The sequence below is a fragment of the Scylla paramamosain genome, chromosome 4, assembly GCF_035594125.1.
Source record: "Scylla paramamosain isolate STU-SP2022 chromosome 4, ASM3559412v1, whole genome shotgun sequence".
NCBI classification, from domain to species: domain Eukaryota; kingdom Metazoa; phylum Arthropoda; class Malacostraca; order Decapoda; family Portunidae; genus Scylla; species Scylla paramamosain.
Genome location: NC_087154.1, coordinates 14,839,778 through 14,852,195, shown reverse-complemented (window position 1 = coordinate 14,852,195; position 12,418 = coordinate 14,839,778). Strand labels below are relative to the sequence as shown.

The window sequence follows — 12,418 nt, the reverse complement described above, 5'->3', positions numbered from 1 at the left end:
AGGGAGAGGAAGGGAGAGGAGGGCAGGGTAGGGGAGAGAGGGAAGATGAAAGGGAAGGACAAGAGAGAGAGAGAGAGAGAGAGTAGGAGAGAGAGAGAGAGAGAGAGAGAGAGAGAGAGAGAGAGAGAGAGAGAGAGAGAGAGAGAGAGAGAGAGAGAGAGAGAGAGAGAGAGAGAGGGAGAGAGATGAGAGAGAGAGAGAGAGAGAGAGGAGAGAGAGAGGAGAGAGGAGAGAGAGAGAGAGAGAGAGAGAGAGAGAGAGAGAGAGAGAGAGAGAGAGAGAGAGAGAGAGGAGAGAGAGAGAGAGAGAGAGAGAGAGAGAGAGAGAGAGAGAGAGAGAGAGTCACATTGAAAAACAGACCTTGCAGTTCTCACAAGGTGACCTGACCTAGGACTATTATGGTGATAGTAGAAGAAAAGAACAGGATAGCAGAAGGCTCTCTCCTCACCCTCCACTTCCTCTGGCATAAGCCATACAGGAAAACAGGTTGGAAAGAAATACCTTATGGGGTTAAAGAAGGAAAAACCAGAAAGAAATTTTATAAGAAAGAAAATTGATGAAATGAGGTGTCCCCATTTCCTGAAGGCAAGGAAGTTAATCACTAACAAACAAATGCTGTTAGCCATGGATTGCAGACAAAATATTTGTCAAGAAAGTTTCTAGAGTATTGCGGAATATCACATCTTGAGGAAGCCCATTCCATAGATTTACTACTAAGTGGAAAAATTTTTTTTTGATTCATAAGAGTTAAAGGATTTACAACCATTTCCTCTCATGTTAATCTGAAGAATCTATTGTGAAATATTTATTGCAGTCCATATTATCAATGCCTTTGATGATTTTAAACATCTGTATTAAGTAACCTCTTAGTCTTCTTCGTGTTAATGGGAATAGATTTAATTCTTTAAGATGCTCTTTGTATGATTTGTTACTTAGGCTTGGTATAATTTTTGTTACTCTGCGTTGAACTTGTTCTAATTCATCAATGTCTTTCTGGTAATAGGGGCACCATGCTTGAATGCAATATTCCAAAAGGGAATGGACTAGTTATACAAAGTAAGAACTGTATCCTTAGATTTATATTCAAAAGACCTGTTGATTAAGCCAATTATTTTACTTGCTTTCTTTATGACTTCTGAATATTGTTGGTTCAGTTCTAAGCTACTCAATATTATTACTCCTAAATCACTTTCACTGTCAACACTTTTAAGTTGGGTATCATTTTAAAATATACTTTGCTGTCTTGTTTCTATATCCTATGTGAAGCACCTTGCACTTATCTGCATTAAAACTCATTTGTCAGGTTTGCTCCCACTCTGACAACTTGTCTAGACTTTTCTGCATTTCTATCACTTGTTTGTTAGAGGCTAAGGAATTTGCTATATTGGTGTCATCAGCAAACTGATATTAAACCGGTAACACCCTCATCAATGTCATTCATATAAACAAGGAAGAGAACACTGACAACTTGTCTAAATTTTTCTGCATTTCTATTACATGTTCATCAGAGACTATGGAATTTGTTATTTTGGTGTCGTCAGCAAATTTTTATATTATACTGGTAACACTCTCATCTATGTTGTTTATATAAACAAGGAAGAGAACAGGTCCTAAGACTGATCCCTGTGGCACCCAGCTGGTTATATTAGTCCACTTGGATGCTTTTCCATTTATTACTAGTCTTTGTTTACAGTAGTTTAACCAGTTTTCTACCCATCTCAATACGTCGCATTGGATATTGTGTGATTTTAGTTTAATCAGTAAACATTTGTGGGGGACTTTGTCAAAGGCCTTATGAAAATCAAGATATATCATATCTACCACTTTATTCTCGTCATACTGGTTCAGAATATCATAGAAGAAATCTAAGATTCATCAAACAAGAGCATTTGTTGCAGAAGCTGTGTTGAGTATTTTTTAAGTAGGTAAATTGTTTTCTTCTAAGTGATTAATGAGTTTATCTCTTATTAGTGCTTCAAACATTTTGCATATGATTGAGGTTAGATTAACTGGCCAGTAATTATGTGATAAAGATTTATTGCCTTTTTTGAAAATCGGAGTTACGTTGAGGTACGGTCACACTTGCTGTTGTTAATGCTAGCCTGGCTATTGTTTTCGCTGGCTTGCCAGCGATATGCGCAGCAGTCTGGTCACACCACATGCAAAGTCCGCTAGCTAGCTGCTCATATCATAACACTAGCCACTATGGAGGAAGGAAGCACTTGTTGGATTCGCTCCGTTCACAATTACTCTTGCCACTTGTTTTGTAGCCAGTGAAGACTTAAAGAACAAAAGAAAAGTGAAACGAAAGTGGATAAGACCATGACTGGCAAGGAAAGACTGAAGTGCGTTCTCCACCCTTGTGAGGGAGTCGTCCCTTGAAGACAACAATACCTTCTATGATTTCCGCCGCATGCACATGAATAACTTCCAAGAACTTCTACGGTTGGTGGGTCCCCAAATCATGAAGCAGAACACAAGATTCTGGGATGCCATATCTCTAGTGCACCATTTATCAGTCACACTCCAATATTTAGCTACAGGTAAGAGATACTTCTTACTTAATATCTATTGAAAGAGTATATATAAACAATTACAAAGGGAGAAGTTAGTGAGGAGAAGGGTGGATCTAGGGCTGGGAAGAGATGTCTAGATCAGATTTCTATTTAAGGGTGAGAATAATTGAAGAAATGTTCACAAGTTAAAGATCAAATTTCTTTTGTGATTGTATTGTATTGCAGTTCTTTTGTAAGGATGACAATTAAGGAAATGTTAACAAGACCTTGATCAGGTTTCTGTTGTAAGGATGACAATTAAGGAAATATTAACAAGACCTAGATCAGATTTCTATTTTAAGGATAACAAAAAAGGAAATATTAACAAGATGTAGTTCAGATTCCTATTTTAAGGATGACAACTGAGGAAATGTTAACACAAGGGAATAGTACTACGTAGGTATACTGCATTCATGAATTTGGAGAAGGCATATAACAGAGTAGAATGGCAAGTGATGCAAGTTTTATTTGAGAGCCATGGAGTTGGTGGAAGGTTACTGAGAGGGGTAAAAGCATTCTACAGAAATGTTAATGTATATATCATAATCAAAGGAGAGGTTTTACATTACAAGAGGGTAGCTATGTATGAGGCAAGATCACCATGACTGTTGAACCTTTTTATGAAGGAAATGAAGGCAAAAGTCGGTAATGAAGTGGAGAAGAACATAGATTATTGAAAATTGAAATTAGATTGTAAATAGATTATATGCAAATGACTTTATGATACTTGTGGAGTGAAAGGAATAAAAAAGATGAATAACAAATTTACTGTGAGGAAAAAAAGACAAAATAAATGTGAGCAAAAATAAAGTTATGTCAATATTTAAAAAGAAAAAAAGTTAATCATGTGACAGATATTCAGATTTAGATAGGACAACAATTGAAGGCCATTCATAGTGTAAAATAGGTTTGAGCGGATAGGTTATGGAAGTAGAGCTATAAACTGTAAAAAACATCAGCACCACTGTTGACAGTTGCTGCTCCATTGACTGCGAATGGCAACTTCTTTCTGTGTTCGTAAAAATGATTGCCATTTTAAAAAATGTAGCCACATCTCAGAGCTTATAATCTACTGTATTATTATCTTATATATATTGTATATATTTAAGCTAATATAAACTCTCCCCACACTCTTTAAAATCTTTTCTACACTCTGAAACTTTTTATACTAAACAGAAGTATTAGTAGCATTTTCATTTTTATATATTAATTTCTAGCCACATATATTAGCCAGAAAAATCTGCAATGTATTGAAGAAGCGAAAGGTGAACCACGATATTGCGAGGGATTACTGTAGAGAAAAAGTGGTTTCAAACTGATAATTCTGTATAGTGGTTCTAGTAAAAGTTTCAATTTTTGGTGAAATGTGCCAACGACAAAAAATTTTTTAAAAAGTAGTAAATCGGGATACAAACATTTTGATTTTATTTTCAGGAGAAACACATCGATCCCTGGCATTCCAGTATAGGATGAGTCACAACCATATTTCACGCATCATCCCAGAAGTTTGTTCTGCCATCTAGAGAGCCCTCAAAGACACTTACTTGAAGACACCAAGAACTACTGAAGAATGGCAGCAAGTGGCAAGTAAATTCAACAGCTCATGGAACGTTCCCATGTGCATAGGAGCTATGGACGGGAAGCGTTTCCTAATAACAAAACCATCTAACAATGGATCAGAGTATTACGACTATAAAACTAATCATAGCATCATAATGTTAGCACTTGTTGATGCAGAATACAAATTCATGTATGTTAATATCGGAGCACAAGGCAGGGCGAGTGATGCCAGTGTATGGGATCAATGCAATTTGCATGCATACTTGGAAGGAAACAGGCTTGCTGTCCCACCACCTTCAACATTACCATTTTCCACAACAAAGTCTCCTTATGTCATTGTAGGGAACAATGCTTTTCCACTTAAAACGTACCTAATGAAGCCCTTTCCAGGTAAATGTCTGACTGATAGTCAACTGATCTTCAATTATAGACTGTCACGAGCAAGGCGGGTGTCAGAAAATGCTTTTGGTATACTTACAGCTAAATTTAGAGTATTCAGATTAGCCATAACATCAAAGCCTGAAAATGTGAGCAAATTTATCTTTGGATCTGTTGTACTGCACAATTATTTGAGAGAGAACTGCAGAGCATCAGACGTGCAATCCACTGACAGGGATGAGGACAGTGAATTGCCACAAGGTATGTTTCAGGAACTTCAGGAAGTAGGCAGGGGACACTCAAGTGAAGCAAAGGTGGTATGAGAAACACCAAAAAATTACTTTGTAACAATTGATAAAATACCTGGCCAGAAGAGACATGCCCTGTTGCACTAATGTACCTCTGTAAATATACAATGCATGAATGGATTGGATTGTGGATTGCAAAGAGGATTGAAATAAAAAAATAATGTATGTGGTTCATTTATACCTCCTAACCTCATTACCACTCAACATGTAAGGCACAGTAAAATCCTCATAAGATTTTCTGGAAACAACTTATAATTTGGATGTTATATTCATTCACACTAAATTCAGTCTTGTTGTGTCTCAGAATATTTTTGTATGTACTCATGTAGCAGTAAAACAACCTTGGAGCCAAATTCCATTTTTAAACTATCAGAGATGGGAAATGAATTCAGAAATGACTCCACACTTGAAATTAGTCATGTTTTCCAGATTTCTTTTCTAGTTTATTCTGAATAAATGCATCCATAACATTTCTCACTTTATCTACAGTTTGCACTATTTTTCTGATGTATCATCTCTGTCTGTCAACTTTCTCTTTTTACCTCATGGTGTCACAGAAGTACCTGGTGTGGAAGTTCCCAAAGCTTTAGACAGGTGTGATACAGTATGCAAAACATCGTGGGGTGCTGGGGGTGTGTACAATATCCTGGGGTGCTGAGGTGTGTACAACATCATGGGGTGACTGGGTGTGTGTGCCTTCCTGGGGTTCTGGTGAGTATACGACAGCCTGGAGTTTTGCTGTGTCCACAGGACCCTGGGGTGATGGGGTTTGACTTTCTGGAGAAGTACAGGGTGCATCTATGGACAATGAGGTACTTGCAGCAGATGGAGGACGAGATATGCCAATGGATCTGGGTGAGTACAATGGGGAGAAGTCTAACTGCACTAAGTCCTCCAGTGTACCCTCGTACACTACATCCTCTTGTGGGGGCAATTCCAAGCTTGACTGAAACGAGTGGTTGTCATAGACGGGGAGCAGGAATGAGCAAGCTTTGAAGTACTCCCACTTTGGTTCTGGCTTGCCACCGAAGCCACTGGGAGTGTAGCAAACATTACACAATACCCTTTGGAAGTTGCCGCGAAGATAAGAAAACTTCCCAAACAGATCATCTGAAATAAAGAAATACCAAACTTTTAGAAAATTTGAGCACAATCATCTTGTATGTTTAACAATAATAATAATAAAATTAAAAGAATAACATACTTAACAAAAAATCTTAGATGTCTGGCACAAAGGCTGCAGTAATTTTATTGTGATCTTACAGGGCCTAGGGATTCACTGGCCAAACTTTTGCAATGTAAGCCCATAATCTTAAGTTAGGTTAGGTTGGGTATCAATTTCCTGGTCAATTTAACCTCAAGTGAGCTATGCTAAGCCTGAGAACAACCAACAAACCCTGCCCTAACCTAATGTAACCTGACTTTATGTATAATATTCTGGGGGTGTCTTATAGCCTACCAGCAAATAATAACATCTCTTCCCGAAGAAAAGTATTGACATTGCGTGCACTAAGCCTCATAGCTGCCTTGCAGTGCACCATACAAACTAGTTCCTAAGCCTGATAGATCGTTAGGGAGTTTCCTTACTTTAGAGACTAGGGAAATTTTCCTAATTTAGGGATTTTCTCAGGAAATTTTGGAGGCCCATTTTTCAGTGATTTGGGATTCTCCCCAAAAAGACATGGTTCCCCACATGTCCCCAGGCTTGTGTTGAGGGTTAGGGGGTGAAGGGTTAGGAGCCACTATTCCTAAGATTTACCTTAAATTTTTGTTGTTTGTGTACTGGTCTTCATGTTGCTAATAGATCTAGTTTTGTGTCTTGTATAAGCAAAGTGATTGATGTAGCATGTCTGTAATCACATCGGCCCATCGTGCAGCTTTGTTTTGTATGGCATCTAATTCATTTATGTTACCGCTAGTGTGTGGGTCCCACAACGTGTCACAATATTTTATATGTAAAACCGAACGAGTGTTTTGAATGTTGAATTTTGATGTTTGTGTTACACCTGCCAAGGTTCCTGGGCAGGAACCCCAAGGCTCTGTGAGCTTTGGCCCTGATGCTGCTCACGTGTATCTTCCTAACCTAACCTGCACTGTAGGTAACCTTGGTATAGGGCTGGTAAATGAGGGAGGGTTGAATGGAAATTTTGCATTGAAAGGGAAATCTAACAACCCACATTGTAACTTAGGTACAATGAGGGTTATTGAAGTTTGGTTTGCATGTAAGAGACGTTAGTTTTGGTGGGTAAAAAATAAGCTTCATTTAACTTCCTTTGTTCCACCACTAAGTCAGTATAACATGTTTACCTTTTGTAAATGAGGGATGCTGCTCACGTGTATCTTCCTAACCTAACCTGCACTGTAGGTAACCTAGGTATAGGGCTGGTAAATGAGGGAGGGTTGAATGGAAATTTTGCATTGAAAGGGAAATCTAACAACCCACATTGTAACTTAGGTACAATGAGGGTTATTGAAGTTTGGTTTGCATGTAAGAGACGTTAGTTTTGGTGGGTAAAAAATAAGCTTCATTTAACTTCCTTTGTTCCACCACTAAGTCAGTATAACATGTTTACCTTTTGTGAAATATTTTTTTCATAGTATGAACTCATTCTGATTTATTTTATGACAAGGTAAGTAATTTAATAACAAAAAGACCACAAATTACCTGCAGTCAGAGAAGCCATTTCAGGGTGAGTCTCAATCAGCTGGTTCCTTATCTCCTCAAAGATCCTCCTTTTCATCGTCTTCTTGGGATAGTGGGGATGTCTGATGTTCCATAGGACCTCATGATCACAAACTTTTTCTAAGAGACTTGTAATAGCATCATGGGACCAATGAAATTGACTTGACATGTTTTCGGAGGCGTTCTTCTTCTTCGTGTTACAATGTTTTGTTCTGGTAGTATACCACCGAGGTCAAATGAGAACTGAATATTCTATTTTCCATTAAAGAAAAAACACATTTGGAAATTTTCTTTTATTTTTGTCTAGATCTTTTATTACACATTTAAAGTCCCTCCCGAAAAAAGAAATGGAATATTTTTTTGGATTGCATGTATGCTGGATAAACGATAGTTTCTTATTACTTTCCATTCATCTACCGGTATCGCTAGCAGTACATGCCAGTGAAAACAGTCCGTATCGGTAGCTCAAAGCAGCCGGTATCAATCGCTTGTGCCGCGCAAATAGCTGGCCGATCCAGCCGTATCGCTGGATCCAGCGATATCAGTAGCTAGTGTGACTGGACCTTTAGTAAGCTTCCACTCATCAGGCATTGTAGCAGACTGCAGGGATTTATTGAACAATACAGTCAGTGGTTTAACTAATTCAGATTTCACTTCTTTTAAGATGTGAGGTGAGATCATGTCAGGCCCAGGTGACTTGCTTACTTTAAGTTTATTGATGTATTTTGACATATCACTTTGTTATACTGATACTACTCAAGATGTCATTGTTATTAATTTGGACTCCTGGCACAGTAGGGATGTCAGTGAGGTCTTCTGCTGTAAACACTGAGGAAAAGAATGTGTTTGTAATGTTACTAATTTGCTCCTTGTCTTTAATGTAATCTCCATTTTTGTCAATTATGGGTCCGATAGTTGAAGTAATCACTCTTCTGCCTGATAAAGCTATGAAATTCCTTTGGGTTCATTTTACTCTACTTTGCAACATGTAACTCAGTGGACCTTTTGCTGTATTTGATTTAACCTCTTTGCTTTATGTTTTAACTCTATGTATCTGATGCATTCTTTGTTATTACTGAAGGATTTTAATCTGTTATGGGTATCCCTATTGGCATGCAAGCATTCAGCTATTTGTGTGTTCCACCATTTAGGCTTAACATTTTGTGTGGGATGACGATTTTTCATAGGTACGCATTCTTGCACTACTTTTAAGTATTTATCAATGAAAAATTTCCACTGATTATTGATATCTGTGGTGGTACATAAGTGATTTCCTTTGATTTGGTTAAGCACTGATTTGAGTTTACAAAATTTGCTTTTCTGTAGTCAGGGACTTTTCTTTGCTTTAATTTGACTTGTTAGCCATTAAGTTTATAATGAAGGTGATAGCGCAGTGGTCACTATTACTAAACTCCTTGCCAACACTCAGATTTTCTACTAATTCATCTGTCATAGCAAGCATGAGGTCGAGGAAATGGTTATCATGTAGCGGGTTTTGTGCAAATTGTGTATGTGAACTTTCTTTTAAGTTATTATACAGGTTGTGTCCATGGTGTGAGGTGAGTGATTTGTCCCACTTAGTCACCGGTAGATTAAAATCACCAAGGATTACGGCATCGTGTGTGTCACTTATCTCACTAATTTAGTGGAAAATGTTGCTGTCAGTTTGGACTGGCTGGTATGACCAAGACTCAGTAAGGATAGTTAGGTCCATAAGGTTTCTGATGGTTAATGCCAGTGAGGTCATGAAAACCCACTCAGAGAGGTTTTAATGAGAGGCATAAAATAGTTGGAGAGTGGAGGAGAGGAACAAGCCCTTAATCATTCAAAATATAGTTTTTAGCACAGGTCTGAGAAAAGAGTTCAGCTTTGAAAATAAATGAGATGACAGTGGCATTATCAGGTCGAAATACAGGAGGGAAAGATGAAAAGTTGTTGGAGGCATTTTTGGTTAGGTGGCAGAAGTCATGCAGGGAGATAAATCTAGAAAGATGTTGACATTTTCTATTGATGAATGATTTCTGGGCTAGTTGGAGAACAGTCTTGGCATTATTTGGGTATAAAGTACTGTTTGCAGACCACCTCTCTACCATGTACTGTCAGCGAATGCCAATCTTGCATTGCAGCATCACACACTACTCGGGAGCGCATTTTACTTAAGTCCTCTCAACAAGCATAAAAATATGTGCTGGGACAAATTGACTTATTGGCATCTTAAGTGCTTTCCTTCTCAATCATGCCCATAACAACAATGACCAGTATTAAGCAGGTTACCAGAATCAGAGTTCTTTGTGTCTTTGGTGACGTGTGATTGGCTCTGTTCTCAGGTGAAACACATTATGTTCTGTTCATACTGTGGTATTTAGAGTGATGAGTGCAAGGTAGGCAAGCCATAGTGATATCATTCAGTCATAAATCTTTATGTGTTGGGTTTAAATAATGTTGATATAGCAAAACATGTGAATCTAAAAGTGCAAAACTAGCAGAACCTCATACAAATATTCTTTAAGGGAGGTAGTGAGGAACTGTTTTTTTTTCACAACCATGGTGGTGGCATCCCTTTATTGTTGCCCCATGGCTTCTAGCTTCTCTACAAAGGCAGTAGGACTCAAATCCAACTTGCATGGCAAGGCAGCTGAAGGGAAGCAGTGGGAATGCCACCACTTTGCCTGTTAAAAGACAATTTCTTACTGCCTCACTTGACAAATTTTCGTATGATGTTCTGGAAGTTTCACATACGAATATTCTAATTCACGTGTTTTGCTACATTAACACCATTCAAGCTCAACATGTGATGATCTATGATTGAATGATATAACTGTGATTTGTCTTCTACTCATCACTACAAGTACCACAAAAAGCACAGAACAAAATGCATTTTAACCTGAGAAAAAGCTGATTACGTGTCACCAGAGACACAATGGATGCTGACACTGGTAATTAATGCTGGTCATTGTTACCATGGGCATGACTGAGGAGGAAAGATGCACTTGAGATGTTAATAAGTCAATTTGTCCCAGCCTATTTATGCTTGCTCGGAGACCTTAAGTAAAAGGCACTCCCGAGTTGCCTGTGGAGCCACAATGCAAGATCAGGGTTTGCTGACTGTATAGCAGAACAGACAAAGTAAACCAAAGTTTAGGCTTAGTGCAAGAGAAAGAGTGAGGAATGTATGCCTCCATGCCAGACAGAATTGTCTCTGTTATGTGCTCAACATACTGAAAGAATTGTCTCTGTTATATGCTCAACATACTGAGATGGATTTCTGACATGAAAATAATAGTCATTCCATGGAAAATAAGAATAATACCTCCTCAGGTTCCCCAATTACCACAGCTATCTTCAAAACAGTCAGGAATACAAGTAGGGTACTGCTTTAATTGTGCTGAGTTGTGAAGGATGGCAAAGTTAAAGGTTAGTTCATCAGGTTGGTCAGTGAAAGGAGGAAAGCTAAAAATAGTGGTAAAAATTGGAGCCTCCAAGAGTCAAGATCTCTGTGAAAGGGAAGAGTCAGGATGTGCTCCACTTTGGAAGTCAAAGAATTTTTCATAGTCAGAGGAGTTGGGTGAGAAGTATACAATAGAGAAAAATTTAGTTTGAAAGTGACTGAAGTTGAAGCCAGATGGCAGAGAATTCAGAAGATTCAAGAGCCTCGTCACGACAGCAAGTTAGGTTATTGTGCGTACAGATGCAATGTCCAGTTTTGGACTGAAAATGAGGATAGAGAAAGTTGGAGGGAACAGAGAAAGGAGTTACTGTCATTTGTCTCAGACACCTGTGTTTTGGTGAGGAAAAGAAGATAAGATTTAGTCGAGGAGAGGAGATGTTCCAGAGTGAAAATTAGATCTAAGGCTGCAAATGCTGTAGAAGTTAATGATGGAAAAGTTGAGGGGAATATGAAGACACTTAGAATAGCCCAACCTGAAGACTTGCTTAAAGTAAGATATTAGTAATGAGCACTTTCAACTTTTAAGTAAATCTTGAGATATTCACTCCACTACCAAATTTACAGACAAATGATATTTACCAATTGGCCAGCGTTTCCCTGTGAGGGATGCCAGCTTGGCGACACTGAAAGCTCTGTCCCCATACGTATGAGCCAAGTGCTTGGCTACCTCAGATTCCAGCCCAAAGTCCTGAACAAGACGAATGTACATGGTTGGTGTCCATTTGTGTGCTCCCTCCAATAACAAACCATCTGTCTGAGACTCTTGGTGGGCAGGGGACAGGTTGCAGGCTGGAAAGATAATAGAAAATAAATAGTTATAAATTTAATATTTGACAGCAACCTTAACATAACAAACTGCAATAATTTACAAATGAGAATATAGCTAGCTTTTTAAAGCTGTGTTGTACATGTAGTTGGTAATATAGGTCCATTATCTTAAAATCCAGAATTCAGAAAACCTTAAATGTTTTCTTTGGATGTTGTCTCCATACCAAAGCCCACACTTCACAACAAGCACTGACAATGATGACCAGAAACTAAGGTATCATTGTATGAAGCTATTTTCATGAAAGTGAATTAACCCTATTGTCTGCAGCTTTCCTGCATTTTCGCTCTTCCTGACCAGGGGGGTCGTGTATTAAGAACAAGTAAACATCACTAAATTAACAATATTCTGTAGATCACCCCACATATCGTACAGCATCATTCCATATGTCTGATTACCTACAGTGTACTATATATTATATGAAATGTTGGCCATGATTTTTTCTAACACTATTGCTCATATCTGGTTTCTCCACATCACTATTGGCATTTCACATTTGATGGATATACAGTGGAACCTCAGTTTTCAAACTTAATTCCTTCCTGAATGTCATTCAAAATCTGAAATGTTAAAAAACTGAAACTATTTTCCCCATCAACATAAAATATATTAATCTGTTCTCAGACACCCATCCACTATGTTTCTGTGGGTAACAACCAA

General features: G+C 38.2%; 1 protein-coding gene across 12 annotated transcripts in view; it reads right to left on the bottom strand.

The window, feature by feature from the left end:
• The window catches only part of LOC135099770 (glycerol-3-phosphate dehydrogenase, mitochondrial-like), a 166,368-nt gene that overhangs the window by 69,931 nt on the left and 84,019 nt on the right, over positions 1 to 12,418 (bottom strand). For 7 of the 12 annotated variants that reach the window (XM_064002289.1, XM_064002282.1, XM_064002283.1 and 4 more), the window contains 3 exons: positions 11,512 to 11,721; positions 7,467 to 7,604; positions 5,144 to 5,911 (listed from right to left, as the gene is read on the bottom strand). In XM_064002289.1, the coding sequence (XP_063858359.1) occupies positions 5,388 to 5,911; positions 7,467 to 7,604; positions 11,512 to 11,721 (872 nt within the window). In that variant the 3' untranslated portion in view covers positions 5,144 to 5,387. Of the gene's footprint in view, positions 1 to 5,143; positions 5,912 to 7,466; positions 7,605 to 11,511; positions 11,722 to 12,418 lie in introns of those variants that run through there. The other 5 variants (XM_064002288.1, XM_064002292.1, XM_064002291.1 and 2 more) reach the window with 1 other exon arrangement.